This window comes from Bactrocera neohumeralis, chromosome 2 (assembly GCF_024586455.1).
Source record: "Bactrocera neohumeralis isolate Rockhampton chromosome 2, APGP_CSIRO_Bneo_wtdbg2-racon-allhic-juicebox.fasta_v2, whole genome shotgun sequence".
NCBI lineage: Eukaryota > Metazoa > Arthropoda > Insecta > Diptera > Tephritidae > Bactrocera > Bactrocera neohumeralis.
Window position 1 is genome coordinate 69,870,358 of NC_065919.1, and position 23,134 is coordinate 69,893,491.

At 36.8% G+C, this 23,134-nt stretch overlaps 1 protein-coding gene across 1 annotated transcript; it reads right to left on the reverse strand.

The window, feature by feature from the left end:
• Positions 1-1,659: 1,659 nt before the first annotated feature.
• On the reverse strand, positions 1,660-2,518 carry LOC126759437 (uncharacterized). The gene is made up of 2 exons (XM_050474247.1): positions 2,504-2,518; positions 1,660-2,433 (listed from the first exon to the last, which is right to left on the reverse strand). The coding sequence occupies exons 1-2, from the start codon at positions 2,516-2,518 to the stop codon at positions 1,660-1,662; spliced, it is 789 nt and encodes a 262-aa protein (XP_050330204.1).
• Positions 2,519-23,134: the final 20,616 nt, after the last annotated feature.

Here is a 23,134-nt window from a genome sequence, read left to right on the forward strand (position 1 = left end):
GAAAGTGACCTGACTTAAATCCTCTTAAGGCTCAGTGTGCATCCAAGTGTGTTTCTACGACTTGCTGAAGCTTTTGCCATCCCAATTCAGTAATTAATTTCAGATTGGAAGATATGTCTGCTCAAGCAGCTGCATGCTCTGCATTCAGTCGATTCCACTTTACTAATTTTCTGAAGGTCTGAAGGTGAGATCTCACGGCAGTTTGCACTGTTAGGAAGGTAAAAGCCTTATAGTCTGTCAACCACCCATTCTAACGGAAATATCTATCATTGAAATATTCTTCACCGTTTGGATAGAGATTTGGTTGTTTTATCTTCGCAGATGTCTTTTTGTCGTGATCGAATATAGCCTCAATTAGCCTCCCCAAGGAAGTTTGCTTAAGCTGAAAGTTGTTTCTGAACAAAGAATAGACGCCAACAGACGCTGCATTTAACTTTTACTGGATCAATTAAATTAAAGATATCAATATACGTACATCGAAACCAAAGACCAACTGAGTTTACATACAGATTTTTCAATAGGGATGCTACAAGAGTAGACCTTTTTCTTCAGTAAGGCTTGCCATTTCATCATGGGCAGATATACGATACAACAAGGAGTCGAAGTTACTAAAATTTACTACCGAAATTCAGAGTCAGTGGCCGCAACCTTAAGAGCGCTACGTCCAATTTATGGTCGTCATATTCGTCCTGTCAGATCAGCAATTGAGCGTCTAGTGGAAAAATTTGAATGCACAGACACAGTACAAAATGTTTCCGTGCCAGACTGGCACTGCCAGTGAGGCAAAGAAGTGCCCGTAGTGTCGAGAATTTTGCTGCCGCTCGCGCATCAATTGAAGGAGACCCAAATCAGTTTCTCACACGTCGATCTCAAGCGTTGGGCATCTCTGTGACATCATTGCGGCGAATTTTGTGAAAAGATCTTGGCCTTCATCCTTACAAGATCAAATTGACGCAGGAGCTGAAGCCGCTTGGCCATCAGAATCGTCGTATGTTAGTGAATTGGGCTAAGCAAGAACTTGAAAAAATCCGGATTTTTATCGAATCATCCTTAGCGATGAGGCTCATTTCTAACTGAATGGCTTCGTCAATAAGCAAAATATGTGTTATTGGTCAGACAGCAATCCACACGTACTCCATGAGTCACATTGCATCCCGGAAAAATTACGGTTTGGTGCGGTTTAAGGACCGGCGGCGTCATTGGGCCGTACTTCTTCCGTGATGATCAAGACCAGCACGTGACGGAATTCAATGATAAGACCATGAAAAATATGTGGTTCCAACAGGTCGGTGCCACAAGCCACACATCAATGTCATAATCGATTTATTTAAAACCAAGTTTGGTGAACGTGAAATTGTAGCAGTATCAGCCGATTTATGCTTGCAAACTGTCGAAAATTGGGATCAGCTTCTGGACTTCTGTAAGCGTGCCCGTGGAGATCGAATGTACTTTCACTGTAATAAAGAATTTCAGCGCTCTTATTGAAAACCCCGTTATAAACTATGTGCATCAAAGTTCATTATAATAAAAATCCATTAATTTTAATTCGGTATTCTTAAAGATCTATTTTTTTATTTATGAAGAAACTTATACATTTAGTTAACAAGGAACATCAGGACTTAATTAATATTTAACGAATTGTTTGATAAATCCATACCATTAAACCTTGTTTGGTGGCAGATAAGCACCATCCACGCTACCGATTGGCTGCTGAGCTGCAGGAGCGGCTGGCTTTGAAGCGAAATCCAGAACTGGAGCAACACCACCACTGTAGCTGCTAGTATTGCCGCCCAAATCATCGTATTGCGATTGAATAGCTTGCTTGGCATTCTCAGCATCGGCTGGTGTTCTATATTTGACGAAGTGTACTTCTGGTTTGTAAGCGTTACGATGATCGACTGAGTTCAGTTTGTTAGCCAAATCGCCGATGTCAGCTTGTTTGTTCAGCACATAGATAGCGGTGCGTTCCTCAACAGCGTTTTTGGCCAATAATTGCACAGCGGCATTCTCGAGTGCAGAGTTTTGTGGTCCCTTAACGAAGATAACACGCACGTTTTTCTTCAGCGCATTTGCGATGTCACCGGCATCACCAGCATCGTTGAACTCATGTTCGGGTGCAGTGTAACTGAAGAATTCCTTGTTAAGCTCGGGAACTGGAGCCGGAGCGCTGTAACTGGGGCCACTTAACGCTTGTCCGCCATAACTGGGACCAGCAAGAGCCTGTCCGCCATAACTGGGTCCAGCAAGAGCTTGTCCGCCATAACTGGGACCAGCAAGAGCCTGTCCACCATAACTGGGTCCAGCAAGAGCTTGTCCGCCATAACTGGGACCAGCAAGAGCCTGTCCACCAAGCACGGGACCGCCCAGCGCTGGACCGTTGTAGTCGTAGCCGAGACTAGCGGCATACGCAGCAGAGACGACGGAGCACAGGATCTGTAAAGTGATTAGAGAGTTTGAGTGTTACTTTCGTTCGAAAAGACGGTGATGAACTCGTAAGTCTTACCAAAAATGCACGCATTTTGCAGATATTGTTGAGGTTAATTGACTGTATCGGTTTGCAGTTCAGTTGCTTTCTGTTCGTCTAAGCTAAACTGCAGCTAAATTTATACAAGAAATATTTCAGTACAAAAACGCGAAGCATTTTCGAATGCAATAAAATTTTTACGACCAAATTTACCAACTAAAAACAAAACTAATATTAATAATAACTACGTGTGCAATCGAAAATGCCAAAAATTCTCCTAAAACCATAACACGAAAATTTGTCGCAAACGCGAGCGCAAACACACACACACCAACACTGCTTTAAAGGTCAAACTGATATTATTCGGTATGTGTGCATATGTAAATGTGCAGCGGAGCCTGTGGTGCTTCATTGTAAGTTGTTGGAGGTGTGAACGCTGTCAGAAAGCGGAGCAAAACATTTTTCGTATTAGTCAGTCCATTGCAATGTGTTTGTCTTAGTTTAAGCTTGAAAAGTGGATAGATCATTTCATTTGTCACCGTCTCAACGCTCCACCAGAGCCATAAAAAATCAACAAAATCAGCAAAAAAACGTAAACTATTATGGTTTATCTCGCTCGGTATTAGCATGGCGCGGAGTTAATTTTTGCATTTGAACGTGAAATGCAAATTTATGTGACAATAGTAGGCGGATTCATTCAGGTTTTTAATTTTACAGATTTTTATGCAAAAAAAGTAATTAAAAATCCATTCAAATGGTAGTTAGTTGGCTGCATCCTTTCTGGTTTAGGTTTTCTCACTATTGCGTGGGCGCTCGCTAAGTGACCTTGAAAGCTTTACAGTGAAATGTTGCAATTTTAATTTAAATTTGTTTATACATGTTTATATTTATATTTATATTTATATTTATATATATATTTTTTTATATTTGTATTTTTATTGGAGTGTAGTGCTATTTCCACACATTTAGTAGTGAATAAACGGTCAAATAATTAAGGACCATTTTCTCAATATCTGGTTAGTAGCCATCTGGTTAACTAACTAAACCAAGACTCCTTCATTCGGTAAGGAACCTTTTTTAACCATAATTTAATTGACCGAATGACCGCTAACCACTTGAGAAAGCAGCCCTCGGCAAAGATAGTGGAAATGAATTAAAGGAAATATAGTGGAGAATTGGGAATCGCAAGGGGGTTGAATCAAAACAAAAACAAAATGATCTGATTATTTCACTAGGAAATACAAAATCCTTGGAGGCTCTCTTCGATAAATAGGACATGCCTGTCTCTCAAGGACAGCATCAAATACATACCTTAGGGTGGTCTTGGATAGCAAACCCTGCGAAATCACAATGTACCGTGACAGTCGGGTCTACATAACCGGAACGGACCTGGATTTTAATCCGGCCAAGAACTGTTAACTTGGCAGAACTCTGTCGATACAATAACAACAAATCACAATGTAGAAAAAAGAGTGAGAAGGACCAGTGATGTTAAATTGAACATCAACCTCTCGGAAGCGACCGTCGTTCCGAATAAACTCTTCGGTGGAAGCAGCATATGGACCTGACCATAGTCAAAGCTACTAAAGCAATTGATTAGCCGAGAAATCCTGGCGCTGCAAGCCAAGGATTATCAATTTGAAAACTACAATTTCGACGAGGCAACTACTGGCTTCAGAAGAACTTACATATAAAAACTTTGGGCATAGCTCGGTGGGTAATCCCGGTTTGGTAAGCACCGACTACATGATTCCACTTTCCAATTAGGAAAGAAAGTACAGAGTAAACATTGAAAAGGTGGTTGGCGTAAAGGTATGTTAACTGCGCGCGACACATAAAGTATTTATAAGGACGGCACGAAAATGGAGTACAGAGTAAGTGCGTGGATATACTAAAATTAGTTACGAGTCAGCCTTTTAAACTGCCGGACCATTACAGTATATTTCAAGCTGAGGTGAGAGCCGCGGAGTTGGCCTCTAATACACCTGCAATCAATCATCCGAAAATGTCATTAATATTGAAAATTGCATTGTCTAAAAGACGATCAGAACAGGAGCATGGCGGGGAAAATCAAAAACCGATGAAACGATCTACGAATTCGCGACAGGCGTAGACATCCCCGTCGCCCACGTGAATCCGCTCCAGAGTGAAGCTGTGTTGACACCATTTGCGGTTGGCTTGGTGTGTCGATCTTGTTATAACCTCCAACAAGAATTTTATTTGTACAGCTGAAAATGCTAGTCCGTTAGCTAAAACTCCTCTATATTGATAATAGCATCATAAGTCGAGCGCTTTGAGACTGTCAAAATTTGTTGAAGTTGCTAATATCAATTTCGCTATCACTGCCGAGATATTTCAACCGCAGTCTTGAAGAACGTTGGACCATAGAGGAAAAAATACTTGGATGTTTCCGCCTCACCTTCATTCTTACAAGAGCTTTACCGCATATAAAGAAAAATGTTAAGTAAGGACTCGTACAATTTCGGCAAAATGAATCTTGTTAAGAACAAATATTTCAGTGAATATCCTGCGTTCCGAAGGAATCTTTTCGACTGTTTGATAAGTTTCTATACTTATTTCTTGCAGTTTCCATGCCACCTTCTTTTAATAAGATATAAAAAAAACTGTTTTCTCAACATCTCACAAAATTACATCCCGCAGTTAGTAGGAGAGATCATACGCAGAAAATCACACGAGCATTCTTAGTAACTTAATACTTCTTACTACAAATTATTGGATTTTAGAAAATGTAATTCTGTATTTTAAAATGTAGATGTCAGCAATTTACTTCACAAAGATCGATTAGAAGAAAAGATTTACTTTTCGAACTATTTTGTTTTCCGCACCACCACACCAAAAATATCCATTCCAATCAGCTTACGGTCGTCAACGGTAAAATTAAGATAAGATGACCATTCCATGTCGGGTAAAAATTGTGGAAAATATTTCGAATTGATCGTAAAGTTACGCATATAATATAAACGATTCTGAAAAGATAATCGGGAGTTAATACCACTTGGGAAATATTTGTGCTAAATGTAGTACATGAGACCAAGTGCTGGATTGTACAAAATATATAAATATATGATTCTAGTCATCTCAATAGACTTTACCTCCTTTATAATGAATATAATTGGATGCCACCAAACCACTTCTAAGCAAAAAACTTGTTGAAAATAACTTCGAAATACTCACTTTATTAAACGGACACTGTAACGGCAAATTCGATATGCGATGTATCTCATCGACAACCATACGAAAGAGATAAAAATCAAAGCGTTGACTAAGTGCATCACAAATATCCATTTCTATATCAAGAAACTTGGTAATGATGCCCGAGCGATTTAGAAAAAATTTGTTTTTTAACTTCACATCGGTTAACGGTTGGGTCAGTTTGAATTCGGCATTTAATACCCGTTCTTTGGTTATGTCATGCGTAGTCAAAGAGCAATTAAAGGACTCTACGATGGTTTCGTTATAAATTCGGCAAACAACGCGATCAAATTGCGGAATCACTTGATGCTAAAAACGGAGTTATTAGCAAATAAAGAGGAAAATTTTCCTGTCATAAGAAAATTCTTACTTTTTTGGCGCTGTTGCTTTCATGCATCGTGCCAAGGAGCACAAAAAGTGTTATAATTGAAAAGAGTTTATTGAATTTGACGCCCATTCCCAACTAGTTGCGTGTTAACTAATAGTTCTAAGTAAACTAACGGCCTTCTAATTTAATTTCCTATTTATGATATGGAACACGAAATTAGTTTTTAATACATATGTATACCCAGACCATATCATCGGTTAAATCATGCGTATAACGTTGAAAAATTGTGCAACAAACGCGACTTAGGTGGACCCCTACATATACAGCGTGATCCATGTAGAGGTACTTTTTTCAATACACTGTTTTTGACAGTTGGCGCCTGAGTCGTTCCAAGCTGTAATGTTACTTTGGTTCAGTATTGTATGGCTTTTGATCATAAAAAGACTTACGCCTGAACAACGTTTACAAATCGTTCAACTTTATTACGAAAATTCACGTTCTGTTAAAGATGTGTTTCGGGAGCTTCGCTCAACTTATAGTCAACGTAATCGGGCTACTGAGCCCATCACCCAGCTTGAGAACCAGCATTTATTATTGGTTAATTCAAGTTTGTGATCTCGGCGACATTTGGCCGTTTCCCACACATCGTATCAATCATTGAATTTATTGAGGCAAAACTTAGGTGAGCAGATAATTTCACGTTTTGACCGGTCGATTGGCCACCAAGATTGTGCGATATCTCACCTTTAGACTTTTTCCTGTGGTCATTTGTGAAGTCTTAAAACTATGCGGACAATCCCGCTCCGATTCAGGCCTTGGAGCAAAACAGCACACATTTCATTCGCCAGTTACCAGTTGAAATGCTCGCACGAGTCATCAAAAATTGTACTCATCGGATGGGCCACCTGTGACGTAGCCGCGGCCAACATTTGAAAGAGATAATCTTCAATAAATAGTTGCCAAAGAATATTCTTTCGAATGATAAAAAACAATCTTTATGAAATTTGAAGTGGGAATTGTCGAATTGGATCACCTTTTTATTTGCGAAGACCGAGCTGTTGGAACGTGATTGAAAGATTTCCCAGAGACAATTTTTGAATTGAAAATTTTTAAGATAAAAGGCATTATATTTTACAGTGTAGTTCATGATCATTGTATGTACTCTGTCCCAGATAATTGATTTTAAACATAAATCAGTTTAAAAGTAAGGACGGTGTATAAACAAAATATGGTGTAACTGTATATAAATATTATATACATGTATGCATGTATATATTGCTGATATACAAAGCATGCGAGACCAGGTTTCAGTTATTATTACAATTTTAACAATTTAAAAAAATTCCACCTCACCCAAAAATTATTTATTAATCGCAAAAAAATTACAACAATTATCGAAATAAAGCCAAATAGTTCTATGGAAGAACCATAGTTTTGAAAAATTTCCTATAAATTACAAATTATAATAGGATTATGATATGTCGGTAAATCTGTTTGGTCATTAACTTTCCAAATTGGCTGCAAATTATACTTGGCTTATAAAACAATGATATTTTAGAATATTTGAAACTAATTAAGATAATATATGTACATACATAATCTGACGAATAAGGTAGCTGATTGATGACTGTCCCTTTGTGTTTAATCAAAAAGTCAGTCAAGATCGTGTTGGAATGTGACGGTGCTATTAGTTATTTTGGTACGAGTTCAACATTACCACGCTTCATACCCAAAACATTAACCAAAACGTGTTGATTCATTTCGTAAAATATGTTGGGATCTCCTGCTATCGTTCTGGTGCCACCGCACATTGCGTGAATTGTTTACAAAAGTGCGAAATATAAAAAAAATAAATAAAATGTTTTTGGCAATCGAGCAGACTCAAACAAAAAAAAAATGTGAGTACAAGCAAAAATCTAAAAATGCATATTCCAAGAGAAATTATTGAAATCAATTTGCCTGGGGTTATGTCCAACATAATTTACATATGTCAAGTATATTCATACATTGACCTGTAGAGGCAGATTTTTTCCAAAACGACACCTCTGACTGTAGATGAAGATTTTACAAGATTCTGAGGTTGATGAGGACGCTATGGATGGATAAGAGATACTCTGTGATGTGCGCCAAGAGCAATCGAAAGAGGAGCACGAAACCGAAGTATATGACGCCAATGCTTCCAATTGCGCAGATGGAGGCACTACTAAAAAAAAAAAGATAAAATGTTTTGTACAGATATTCATTGGTGAAAATGTTTACAGCAGAAAATTTTTAGAGGCATAGCATAATATAAATAAGTGAGGTTTTGAAATAAACACGCATTTTTATATTCTTGCAACCTGTTGCTACAGACTATAATAGTTTTTTTTCACCTAACGGTTGTATGTATCACATAAAACTAAGCGAGATTGATATAGGGTTATATACAAGGTGAGTGCCAAAGTAAACAGGACTTTTTGAATCTAGCGCCCCTGGTAGCGCCATCTACATGTCGACTGGTGCGTTAGAGTTTGCTATCTCTATCGAGTGTCCAGTGAGAATTTTATGACATTTCATTGATTGGAAGTGTCAGTATGTTTGTGTTATCGGTGCGAAAATGAGCTTCGAACAAAGAGCCAACATTACATTTTGTTATAAATTGATAAAACTTTCACCGAAACGTTTCAATTGATGAAACAAGTTTATGGCGATGATGGCCTATCCCGTGGCTGAGTGCACGCGTGGTTTCAACATTTTCAAAGTGGTCGTGAGGACATATGTGATTATCAACATGAGGGCCAATCAAAATCCGTGATCACCGGAAATTCCATCGAAACTGTGCGTGAATTCATCACAAATCAGCCGAAATGGAATTGAACATCTCCAAAACATCGATTTATCGTATTTTGATCAAACATTTGGGCTTACAAAAGGTGTGTGCACGGTTTGTTCCGCACAAATTGACTGACGACCAAAAATTGCTTAGAATCCAACATTCGAAGGACCAAAACCAAAAATCACATTTTAACCCTTAACCATTTCCCGTATTCACCTGATATGGCACCTTGCGATTTCTTCCTTTTCGGAAATGCATTTGTCCATGCAAGGAAAGCATTATGCAGACGTAGAGGTCATTCAAAAGGCTTACACCGGCATACTGGCGGCCATACCGGCCAACGAGCTAAAACACTCGTTCGACATGCTTTTGGACTGTGCAAAACGCTGTATTGAAGCAGAAGGAGACTATTTTGAATAAAATAAATTGGTTTTGCCGAAAAAACCATTTGTTCTGTTTTTTTTAAGTCCTGTTTACCTTGGAAAGCACCGTGAATATATATATGTATGTATGTATATAATTAGGGTGACGAAAGAAGTTGAAATACGGGTGACTGTCTGCCTGCCCGTCCGTGCAAGTTGTAACTTTATTAAAAATTGAGATATCTTGATGAAACTTGGTGTGCGCGTTCCCTACTAAAAAAAGGTACGAGTTTGTAGAGAGGCGTTATCGGACCACTGCCAGGCCTACAAAACGCCATTGACCGAAAACTTTTAAAGTGCTAAAAGTAAGCATTAACTTATGATATAAAAAATTTAGTTTTTGTTATAACTTTTAATAACAAATCCTTTTTTGACGTCTCATTTACATAACAGGTTTTTCAATACGAGCGCTACAAAAGTGTTTTTAAATGAACCAAAAACGGTTTGGGATATTAATGTAAAATTCTTTATTCTTGTGAAAATACCTACATCCGATGTCATTATCTATGGAACTCGATATCTTTTACATGGCCACCACGAGCACGTTTGCAGAAGTCTAGACGCTGAACCCAATTTTCGATGGCTTTCAAGCATAAATCGGCCGATACTGTTGCAATTTCAGGTTTAATATTCGTACGCCATCGTCCCTGGCTTATTGGAATAGACCAAAGACTTGACGTCCCTCGAGAAATAGTCTGTCTAAACCGTAATAACAACATATTTTGCTTATTGACTTATAACACAAGCCTCAAATGAGCATCATCGTTGCAGGTCAGACCAATTAACGAAAATGTGACGATTCTGGTGGTCAATCGGCTTCAGTTCTTGCGTCAATTTGATCTTGTAAGGATGTGGAACAAGATCTTTTTGCAAAATTCGTCACAACGATATCACAGAGATGCCCAACGCTTGAAGACGACGTGTGAGTGACTGATTTGGGTTCTCCTCAACTGATTCGCTTGAAGCGGCAATATTCTCGACACTACGGGCACTTCTTTGTCTCACTGGCACGGAAGCATTTTGTACTAAGCCTATGAATTCAACATTTTCCACTAGACGCTCCATTTTTTATCTAAGAGAACGATTATGACGACCATAAATTGGACGTAACGCTCTTAAAGTTGGAGCAACTGACTCCGAAATTTGGTACTAAATTTTACTAATTTTGGCTCATTGTTGAATCGTATATCTTTCCATAATGAATCGGCAAACCTTACTGTAGAAAAATGCCAAAAAATCGAAAAAAAATTTGGCGTTCTTTGCTGTCCCTATCGATGTACTTTGGTAGCGCCTCCATTAAAAAACCCGTTATTTAACATTATATTTAGAATAATTGAAGAAAGAGAGCGTGTAGAGAGTATTGCACATAAATGTGCTCCCTAAAGAATGTTCATAAAGATAGTATATGAATTATATATATAGATTTCTATAATTAATTATAAATATAAAAATGAGATAAACAATTATATTTAGAGGTACCTTTTTAATTTCCAGAAAGTTCCAGAAATCATGTCAAAGTTTCATATAATTATATTTGTTAAACAGATAATAAGATCTACACTCATTGAGCAACTTTAACATTTAAAATTAATTTGTTTGTCATAATCGTTCGATTTCGCATAAAACTTTTCCATTGACTTTAATTATAGGTGTTTACGCACCAGCGAACCAGAGAGGTAGAAACCAACCACAGTAGAATTGTAGACACTAAAATTAGCGTAGGATGACCAATTCAAGTTTGGTAAGAATTGGGGAAACAATTTTGAACTGATGCTAAAATTACGCGCATAGTATACATAATTCTGAAAAGAAAGTGTAATGAAGAAGCGAACTGAAGTCAATTTGAAAAACTCACTGCCTTGAAGGGACACTCGAATGGCATATTTGATGAGCGACGTATCTCTTGGGCAATCATACGAAGCACAAAAAAATCGAAGCGGTTAGCAAAAAAATGACAAAAATCAGTTTCTATCTCACGAAACTTGGTAATGGTGCCCGAGCGATCTAGCAACAATGTGTGTTTTACCACCAAATCGGTTATCGGTTTTCTTAGTCGGAATTCATAATTTAATACCAGTTGCTTAGTTATGTCATGCTTAGTCAATGAGCAATTAATGCTTTCTATGACACTGTTGTTATAATTTCTACAAGCAACGCGCTTAAATTGCAGCATCAGTTGATGCTGAAAACATATTTATTAGTACATAAATTGGAGGATTTTATTATTATAAGAGAAGTGGAGATTCTTACTTTTTTAGCGCCGTTGCTCTCATGAATGGTGGTAAGGTGCACAATAATTGTGCTCACTAAAAGTAATTTATTGAATTTGCCTGTCATTGTGAACCGGTAAAGAGTCAACTGTAGATTAATATAGCGAACCGGCCAAAATCTATGTAAAAGTATCAGTAAACCAATCAGCCAATGATTTAAGTTAAAAGTCTATTTTTGTTCATATAAAATTTGAATTTTCCACGAACACTCTGAGCCCCTACATTTATACAAATATATTTCATATTCTTATCATAAACTTGATTTCTACTGTATAAACAATATTTCATATCCTTTTTTTAGACCAGTTGCGAGTCGACGAGGAAAATAATTTTAGTGTTCTTTCGGAACGGGAAAATTCGGCTAAATTTAATTGAAATCGTTCAAGGTCAAGTTCTTGTTTGGAAAACGTGCTTATTTTACAAGGTATCTCCACAAAATTTAGTACAGATTTTTGCCCAAAGCCACGCTACAATCTCCGAACATGTTGCTTAGATCACTATTGCATATACTTAGCTACCGTACAACCTGAGCGATCGAAATTTAGTTGAAGATCTTTTTGGAACCTTTATTGCTGTAAAAATACAGATTTTATAGCTTCGGTGCAGCCGAAATTAACATGTAATCTTGTTTCCATCGAATTAAGACATATAGAATTGGTCTGAGGCGATCAAGGAAAGTTAACCAAGCGTTCGCATACCAAAATTTTCAATAAATAAATATTTTTTCCGTCGATATATTTGAGGTGTCATCTATTTAAATCAACTTCAACTTAAGGTAATCCAAGATCATTTTGAGGATATTTTAAGGTTTTGTCAACCGCTTCGTCCAAAATAGCAACTTTCATTAGCTTCGTATTCGATGTTCATATGACAAACCAAGACAGAGTGCTCATATTTGAAGACCAAACTGGCTTACGACTAAAAATTCAATACTGCATAGCAGCTTCCTCTTATCAATATTATAGGAACTTCTCTGCCTGACCACAATGTCGGCAGGTCGGCGTCTGAGTTGAGAAAATGATTATTTAATATTCTTATGAAATTAGGAGTAGGGTGAGTTTGAAATATAGTAATTAATAACACACTTATGGCGGTGTATTCTCCTCCATCAACGTCAATTATGAAATTACTGTTATAATATAGATTCATTTTTTCCGGTTATAACTCTATTAATTGACTATATTTACAGGGTGTTCAATTCGCCCGATCAATTCGCAATAAACTGTTTTTATTGTTTTGCAAATTTGTGGGAAAATGTAAAAAAATAATGCTGATAATAACTCAGGCATGCAATAATGGAATGTGGCGGACTCAAGGCAGGAAACAAAAACGCGCTGCATATTTATCGACAGAGAACATTACGCAGCTAATAAGGGTGTGCTTTCACTTGAGACGAATCCACACCTGAACAGACGCAGAGGTAACGTAGTAACAGAAATTGATAATTTTCACACCGCGAAAGAAGAACTAAAGCGAACCATCGAAACTGATAAACAGGAAAAATGGGAAGTTCTCCGATATGAATTTGACATGAACTTGAGGGGGCTAGGGTTCCAAATTGTTTTGATAAAATTACGTGGCATTGCTTCACCTCTTCAACTAAAACCACATTAACTGGATAAAATTATTAATGTCTTATTTCCACAACATGAAATAAAAGCCGAGGAAACAAAACACATGGAACCCTAGGTATTTGTAAACTGTAAAATATCCACATATCTCAGTTTAATGACGAGAAGCTATTTAGAAGATAGGCATAGGAAGACAGGGGGCAAATCCAACATGAGCCCAAAAAAAATTTCTAACTTATCAAGTTCATTGCCAACATCTGAAAACCGAAATAGGAAAAACGGAAGCTTTTGACGTCGAATACTGAATGGCTTAGTCTACGGAGCACAGTTACTGGCAGACCCATGAAGGAAAAGTAACCAATGAAAAGCCCTAGAAAGAAAAAAGTGACATTGAAAATATACTACGCATAAAAATACAGAATCTGGACGGAGGTAATGACATTAAGTCTCAAATTAAGAAATATGGAATGCCACGCTGAAGAAATGCGTAAGCGATTACTGGGTAGGCAACTGTTCCGTAGAGGAGAGTTTTTTAGTGACCTACAAGTAGCACATGCCATTGCTATGACGACACTATGATGATGCCGAAGGCATTTTTCTCAATCTCCCTCGAAACAAATGTGTAACGTTGTGCCGAGAAAAAAGCCAAATTTGTACTGAGTATAAGAAACATTTTGAAGAAGCCTTTCCAACGAAAGGACGCAAAGGTATCAAATGGACTATACAGAAAACGGTGAAGTAAGAGTTGTTACATTTATCAAGAGGTGGGCTTAACATTATGGAGTAGAAGACAAGCTAAGCTGAGAAAGGAATCACTTGACATCTAAAACTGGGGACAAAGATATCGTTCTCTCTTTGAGAAGAAACCACTCTATATCTATTATATGAGAGTATAAAAGAAATTTCCTTTAAAGAGGGACTACATTTATATATAAATTCAATACAGGTCAGAGTTCAGACATCTGATATCAAACGGAACGCAATACATACTGTAATCTAACCCACACTTTCAAAACACTCATTAAATAAAAAGGCTGAATTGAGCGCAGGAAAACATCAATCGTGATTGGAGCAATGTCAAGTTTACAGATGATTCAACTTTTGTAGAATTGTTCAACACCTTGCAACACATTTGGCTAAGAAAAAGGCAAACTTAAGTATATTCAAAGCCGTGTTAAGCTCCCATAAAAGGTATATATTTACATATATTTAGATACTTCTCTGCCCATGAATTTGGGGATTTGAAGTACTTCACGGAAAACTTGAACACCGTTAGAAAGTTGAAATTGTACAAAGAGGAGTTACTGAAGTCAGCTGAAATGCAATATGGCAAATATGATCATGATTAGATATTGCAAAAAGACAATGATCCGAAACATATTAACAGGTACCGTACTCATTGAAACAAGAAAAACATATTGGTACTTTATATTGGTCTCCGCAGCGACAATACATGATACCAACAAAGCAGTTTTTCAATGGCTGCAATGAAGTCCAAAACATGAACAAAAAATTAAACATTTTTAGTTAGGGTAACTAGAACATTTAAAGATTATTATTGTTATTCTAGTTAAGTGGCCCCAATACGCTTACTCCAATACTTTTTCCAATCCTCGAAACAGTTACTAAAGTCAGTCACCTTTAATTTCTTCAATTAACTCAAAACAGTTTGCCCGAAAGGATCGTTTGAGTTTGTTGAATAGCCACATGTCACACAGAGCTAAGTCAGGTGAATACGGTGGCTGTGGCAAGAACTGGTTGAAAATTTGGCGAAAACTTTTAGTGTCAACAATGCTATCAAGATGAAGATATTTTTATTATCTTCTATGCTTAAAAAAAATCACCTGTGAAGGGACTTGCTTTCCAAGACCGTAAAAAGAAAATGTTTATCCAATATTTTTTTGGAAATTATAATATGTTTAGAATGAATTTAAAATAGTAGGTTGTCAAATATCTCCCTTCCGCCTTTTTGCTCTTTATTAAATGCTTTATAAAAAGTGTTACAATAATCGGACTTAGTTCAAAAATGCGCTGTTTCGTTCGTTGAGCTGTTTCCATCCAGAAGGAAACTTCAGAATACCTCCCTCGTAGAAGCCCGCCTCGTTATTTGCGAAGAACTGTGACAGCCTCTTTTCACAAGCCCCTTGAGTTCAACTTTACACCAACAAAGGCGTTCGCCATGGACAAGAACAGGTGGTAATCACTCGCTATATCCGGGCTATATAGTGGATGTGATAAAACCTCCCATAAGAGCTCCCGTAGCTTCTGATGAGTCATCAACGAAGTGTGTGGTCTGGCGTTATCCTGGTGGAACACTACTCCCTTCCTGTTGGCCAATTCTCGACGCTTCTGGTCGACCGCCTGCTTCAAGCGCTCCAGTTTTCCGCAGTTGATGGTAGAATTAAGCCTCTGGCCATATGGGAGCAGCTCATAGTGGATGATTCCCTTCCAATCCCACCAAACACACAGCAAACCTTCCTGACCGTCAATCCCGGCTTGGCCACAGTTTGGGATGATTCACCAGCCTTCGACCACGACCGTTTTCGCTTGATATTGCTGTATGTGATGCATTTTTCGTCACCAGCCACCATCCGCTTCAAAACTGGGTCGAACTTGTTCCTTTTCAGCAGCATATCGCAGGCGTTGATTCGGTCCAGTAGGTTTTTTTGCGTCAAATCAAACCCAAAAATCAAGCTTTTTTATGTATCCAGCCTTTTGTAGATGGCTGAAAAGGTTTGGTGACTAAATCCTATCTTCTGGGCGATGTCACAAGATGCCACATGCCGGTCTAACCCGATGTTTTCCATGATTTGATCGGAATTCGTCGTCACAGGTCTTCCGTTGGCTGGCTTATCCATGGTGTCGTTTTCACCCGCTCTGAATCGTCGAAACCATTCCTCTGCAGTTTGAAGTGATAGAGTACCATCCCCCAATACATCATTAATCTCACGACACGTTTCTCTAGCGGATTTACCATTATCGCAAGAAAACTTTAAAATAGCGCGAATTTCGGCGTTGGTGAACTCCATGCTTACACGTCTATAACTGTTGGGCGCAATATCCAAACTAATCTTACATAGCGTCGTTTTGTAGATTATGTCAAGACCTTTCCAAAGATGTATAGTATTGCCAGATACATATGAGCTCTGTAACGCTTTATACATAGCCGCGAAATTTAAAAAACAAAAAGGCGGAAGGGAGATATTTGACAACCTAATATTCATATCGTTCTTGCGAATTTAACGCAGCGTATTCTTCACCATTAATGTCAATTATGAAATATATCAATCTATACATTATATTTTGCCAGTTATAATTCTGTTAGTAGGTTACATTTATAACCGAAACTATGCCCATTTATATACACATTAATGAAGCGGCATCGACCCTCAAGTAATTCTCTTAAAAAACAACAAACATTTTATTATTTTTAGACGCATGCATTGCTGGCAAGAATAGCAGTTTGGGATGTCTTGAATTATATTTCACTCAACGATTACAATTTCATATGTTTAAATGTTCCAAAAGCATCTAAAGCAATGGTGGCACTTTTTTCGCTACTGAAATTAAAGTAAGTCGACCATTTCATATCCGGTAAGAATTTTGGGAAATATTTCGGGTTGATTGTGAAGTTGCGCATGTAATATAAAAAATTCTGCGAAAAAAATAAACTGCTGTCTCTTAAGCAAATGGCGATATATTAGATCAATTTCATACTCACGCCCTTTAGTGGACAATTCAGCGGTATATTTGATTTTTTGAGAATTTCATGGGTCACCATACGCAAAACAAAGAAGTCGATGCGCTTAGTCAAATTATCGCAAATATCAGCTTCAATACTTGGAAAGTTCACCACCCTACCATTTGTTTCGTAGGCAAATTTAAAGCGTAACGTTACATCGTGAACCTCCTTGGCCAATATGAGGTCGGTGTTTAGTAATAGTTTTTTCGTTAAGTCGTCTCTTCGCAGCGAGCATTTGAATGACTGCACGATTTTCTTGCTGTAAGTCCGACATTCGACATGCTCAAACTGAATGGATAATTTATTCTGCAAAATTACGATGATATTTTCAATATGGAAATTGTGTTTTTACTAAATATTCCCCTTCTTATACTTACTCCCTTAACGGCTTCGGTAATATGTACTTTCATAAATAGTAAAATAGAAAATTCCACAAAAATAATTAATTTGTGTTGAGTCTGCATTTCGGCTCGTTTGTGCGCGTTCGGCAATAGCGATCATCAGTCAGGCGAGTAAATAGTAAAAATCTAATCCACTTTATATGGACTCACGAATAAATTACATTTTATACTGTTAGATAACGGTCGAAAATTACATTATTATGTTAATTAAAGTATTTATTTTGCAAACACTTTAAATATAATTATGCTAACATATTGTTATCAAAAATCAGATTGGCAACTGCCGCAATCGGATGGGTTGAGTGCATTGCTACCACCAGGTGGATGGTGGGTTCCGATCCTAATTGAATGGAATTAAAAGTTGTGGATCCAGCTTTGTTTATGTAACATCACGAGGATATCTATAGATACAAACATAAGCTCGGACAAATATACGGCTGAAACTATTTAACTTTGTCTTTTGATATTTAAGTGGAAGAGTATTTATTAAGAATAATGCAGCCTCTATCTGCAGTTTTATACAAGAAGTAACGTTAATCTCGGCTGCAAGTGAAACTTAGGACCCTTCACAGATGCATTTTTATAGCACAAGATATCATAAAAAGATTTTTATCTTAATTTTGATCGGTCAGTTATTATGACAGCTTTATGCTATAATAGTCCGATCTGTACAATTTCTTCGTGGATTGTACCATTGCTTTAGACAATAATCTGCGCCAAATTTTATAACGTTATTTCTCAAATAAAAAAGTCGGTCAAGTCGACCTTGAAATTCCTATATCTTCAAACACTTTTTCGAGCTGTGAAAAAATTGTAATTCTTATTTATATTTTGTTTGCAATTTTATTGTTGGGAAGCATGACAATAAGTACAAAATATTACTTACACATTTTGCTCGGTGACATGGCGCAGAGACGTCTTGAGAAATTGTCTACGAAATATATAAAAGATGTTCTACGAGAGCCGGAACTAAAAGATTCTTCATAACTTGCCCATATATTAGAGCATTCATTGTAATACATAAAAGGTGCAAAAATGCCACGAATATAATAGGAAAAGCAACCCCAGCTCATCTGACTTTGAGAGTTTGGACAACAAATTTTTCTTCATATCGTTCTCTAGCAAAGCGGCTCACATAGGGCAATTTGTCGGCGCCATCCAGATTGAACTGGATGGAACAAACCGTTTCGCCATTGCTCAAGTGTCTAGTTCTTGTACTTGTTTACCCATTCTAGACTCGAATTTTTCATCTTTTGGGTCAGCATTGGTTTTTTTTTTTGCTGAACGTCTTCCGAACAAACCGGCTTCCCGCAACCTTCTTCGTACTGTTTCCACACTTATTTTCATTCCTTAAAATGTTTCCAACTCTGCACGTATAGAAAAGGCACTGTTGAATCGATCCTAAACACTTATCATTTTTATTTTGACATTACTCTTCTAGATAGCTGCACGTTTGGGACAAGATCCGTTTTTCGCCCAGGTTCCTTAAAGTAACCTTGTTTTGCAAAATACGCTCACCCAATGGTCCTATAAGAAAGACCTTGCTTCACCAACGCATCAATAGAAATTAATTTCTACAATAATTCCAAGTTGAATTTAGATATTCCAAAATTGTTTGTATTAAAAATTAATTAAAAAGTTCTTGCAAAGTCTTTCTTTCGTGGAAAAGCTGCAAGGCGCTTAGTAATCTAATTTTCCTACGCAGTTTTTCAAATTTCAAAACTAAACTAACAGTAACTGCCAAAATGTTATGTCGGACTGAATATCTTCATCGTTCATCTAAAATGCTGCTCACTTTTAGGCGCATAAATTGAATATTTGTGTCTTCTTTTATGTATGTGTTAAAGTTATTAATTTCGAACTTGATGCCGCCAGCAGATAAGACGCGAGACACAACCACTAATCAAATTCCGAGATATGCAAATGGCATTCGGCGATCGCCGACAACCGTAACGTGTTCACATGTTGAAATTTAGTATTTGTAACGCCAGTGCCTTGCGGGTCGTAAATGACGAGATTTACATTCTCATTTTGCAATATTTGTCACAAAGCGCTGTAAACTAAATGAGATATTATTCCATATCAATTCGAAAAATATGAAATATGAAAAACAATTATGTAGCGAACAGTTTGGAAATACATAATGGCTCAATATGCCGATTGTAACTAAGTATAGTGAAGATATTTAATAAATAATGGTATTTACGTTAAAAGTAATTAAAATGTACTTTCAGGTATATAAAATCGATATTTTTTTTTTTTTGCTTTCATAATTATCACATTTCGGCCATTGTGATTTTCATATGTATTCGTATTTATGGGATTATTATAAGCACGTATAAGCTTTGCTGAATTACATACATTCGCTTTTATATGAAAACAAGTAAGGAAGGGCTAAGTTCGGTTGTCACCGAACATTTCATACTCTCGCATGCTAAAGTGATAATCGAGATTTCATTATCCGTCATTTACATATTTTTCAAATACCGTATTTGTGTAAAGTTTTATTCCGTTAAAATCTTTGGTTCCTAATGTATATATATTATACAGAGACAGAGAAGGCATCAGAAGAAATTCAAAATAGCATTATATTGGAAGAAGGCGTGGTTGTGAACCGATTTCACCCATATTTCGTACATGTCATCAGGATGTTAAGAAAATATTATATACCGATTTCATTGAAATCGGTCTAGTAGTTCCTGAGATACGGTTTTTTGTCCATAAGTGGGCGACGCCACGCCCATTTTTAAATTTAAAAAATTTCCTGGATGCAGCTTCCTTCGACCATTTCTTCCGTAAAATTTAAAAATTCTGACGTTTTTTGTTAGTCGTTAACGCACTTTTAGTGATTTTCAACATAACCTTTGCATGGGAGGTGGGCGTGGTTATTATCCGATTTCTTCCATTTTTGAAAAAAATGTGTTATGGAAATGCCTGAAGGAAACACTCTATAGAGTTTGTTTGACATAGCTTCAGAGTAGTTTCCGAGATATGTATCAAAAAACTTAGTAGGATCGGGGCCACGCCCATTTCCAAAAATATAAGCTACAACCAAATATTTTTTTTTTTAATGCGATCCTTTATGCCAAATTTCACTTTAATATCTTTATTTATGGCTTAGTTATGACACTTTATAAGTTTTCGGTTTTCGCCATTTTGTGGGCGTGGCAGTGGGCAAAACGATTTTGCCCTTCTTCGAACTAACCTTCTTATGGAGCCAAGAAATACGTGTACCAAGTTTCATCATGATATCTCAATTTTTACTCAAGTTACAGCTTGCACGGACGGACAGACAGACATCCGGATTTCAACTCTACTCGTCACTCTAATCACTTTGGTATATATAACCCTATATCTGACTCTTTTAGTTTTAGGACTTACAAACAACCGTTATGTGAACAAAACTATAATACCTCCTTAGCAACTTTGTTGCGAGAGTATAAATATTGAGAATCTGATATCGTCGTTTGGGTATGTTTACATTATATTACATTAAATGCAGAAATAAGTATTCTGTTTTTTAGAAAAAAATTTGTTAAATTTCAAAATTTAAAACTGTGAATTCTTAAGCAAGTGTTCAAGTCTTAACTTAAATTTTTTAGAAAACTAGGTCCGAAATTTCCATTTGTGAGAATGTGCGCGTTTAAGAAACTTTCAAAATTTAAAACTGTGCGTTCTTAAGCATATATCCCTCCAGGGAAGAAAACAGTTAAGTTATTATTCGGGTGCTTAAGGGGCTATACCAGTGTGACGCATGAAAAATTAGGCGATTTTCGTGAATTTTTTTAAGAGAAAGTACGAATATTTCAAACTTCCTTGAACGTAATAAGGTATATTTTCAGCTATATTTTAAGATTTTCTTTTTTACAAAAATGTTGAAAAATAACAGAGTTATGGGCAGTCTTCGGAAGTGCCAAACCAAAAGTGCCCAAATCGTTAGCATAATTCCGGCCGAATGAGTGGCTGAAACAAAAAAAATTGAAAAGTTTATAAAACTTAAAGACATTTCCTATACAATGACCTACGATCATTGAAAAATATCAAAAATTAAAAAAATGGACAATTTTCAACTAATCAAAAAGATCGTAGGTCATTGTATAGTAAATGTGTTCAACAATACTCAGTTTTAAGTCAATCGGTTAAGTTCTCGTTGAGTTATGGTGTCAGCAGTCTTGAAAAATGTCGTTTCGAGAAAAACGCGTTTAAAGTTTCATTTACATAAGTATGTTTGCACAGTTTCAGAGCGGTCGCTCTTTAGAACGCTGCCATCCAAAAACTATTCAAGATGCGACTTTCTCGATTTCACTGCATATTTACGGAAATATAGGCTATCAAAGAAGCAAATAAAATTTTTTTTTTAAAGTGTCACACTGATATAGCCCCTTAACGAGAAATTTTCTGAACGACTAGGCTACAGCAGGTATGATCTTGTCTTGTCGTATAGTTTTCATATAAATTCATTGAATATTTAATTTAAGTATTGAATTTAGCTTCTGCTGGCTGTACGAACATGAATTGAATACTCCCTGCACACAGTCTGAGATCGAAATCGTGACCAGACTGAAGGAAATACCAAGAGCAAGGCACCAAACAAACAGGGCATCTCTTTTGCACTTATCCCGCATTGGCAACGCTACGTTATAAGCACCATGGTATGGACACTGAAGGAGGTGAAACCATAGATTCTGTTGAAATTCCCGTTAAGCGCAGGCATTCTAAAATATGACTACTCCATATGGACTTTGGTAAAAGAACACCATCTGAAGTCGTAAAAGACCAGAACTAGTCAATGCATGGTTTATTAACCTATCATAGTAACTTAAACAAATTCCCTGTAAAATGGGTATTCCATAATTAATGCAAGATTTAACCCTAAAAAAACAAGCTGACTGACAGCTGACAGTTTAGCTAACTTAGTAAAGATGATGCGTTAAACGATGGAACAACGAGTCTTGGTTACTAAACAATATTTCAAAAGTGGTGAAAACTTTGCGGCTGCAGTTTGAAATACATCCACAACGTGTCAATGTTTGGTGTGGATTTTCGGCTTGAGACATAATAAGATCATACTTTTATTAAAAATGAGGCGACCCACAATTTTATCTCTTTTTATAGGCTTATTTAAGATCACAGGTCAATTGCAGCAAGCCCACAACCCCGCCTGCTTTAAAAGCGAAGATTCAACGATGCATCATTGAAATTCAGCCACATTTATGCAGAATAGTCATGGAAATTTTGACAAATGAGTGCTTATGCATGGAAAGCCGTGGAGGCAATTTACCCGACGTGCTATTCCATAAATAGCTCTAACCTATATACTTTATTGTTTAATAAAAAATAACAATCAAAAATTGTGTTTTCTATTTAATTCTAATCTTGCGTCTTGATTAAGACATCCTTTATTTTGACACATCTCTTAAACTGGCAATTTCATGAAAGCCTAGCTTCCAGACAGGGAATATGTTTTTGCATTTTCAGAACTTTTCTCTCGAAAACTCGTAACGCCAACTCACCAGATGTTGTCATCGTCCATGCCTCTGCACCATCACCGTTCATACACACATTTCCTTCGCTTCTTTGTTCAACCTGGAGAAAGCAGAACTAACGGCGCGGTTGTTATGGCCAATGATATCGATGTTTCAACTTCATTAGCTTGTCTCTCGTTGAGGTGTTTAGAATTCACTTCTTCACAAGTACCAATATTATTTCCCTTCTAAGTTACCAAAAAAGCCATTCAGTTTTTATAAAATTTGTACATTTTTATTTAATCTGTACATACAGCTGTTGCGGTTCTAACAGAAAGTATTTAACAGAACATAGAAACTAATAAAACAAAAACTAATGAAACATGTATATTAAAACTAGTCAACAGTTAATCACGACATTCGCTAGAAATCACTCGTGTAGC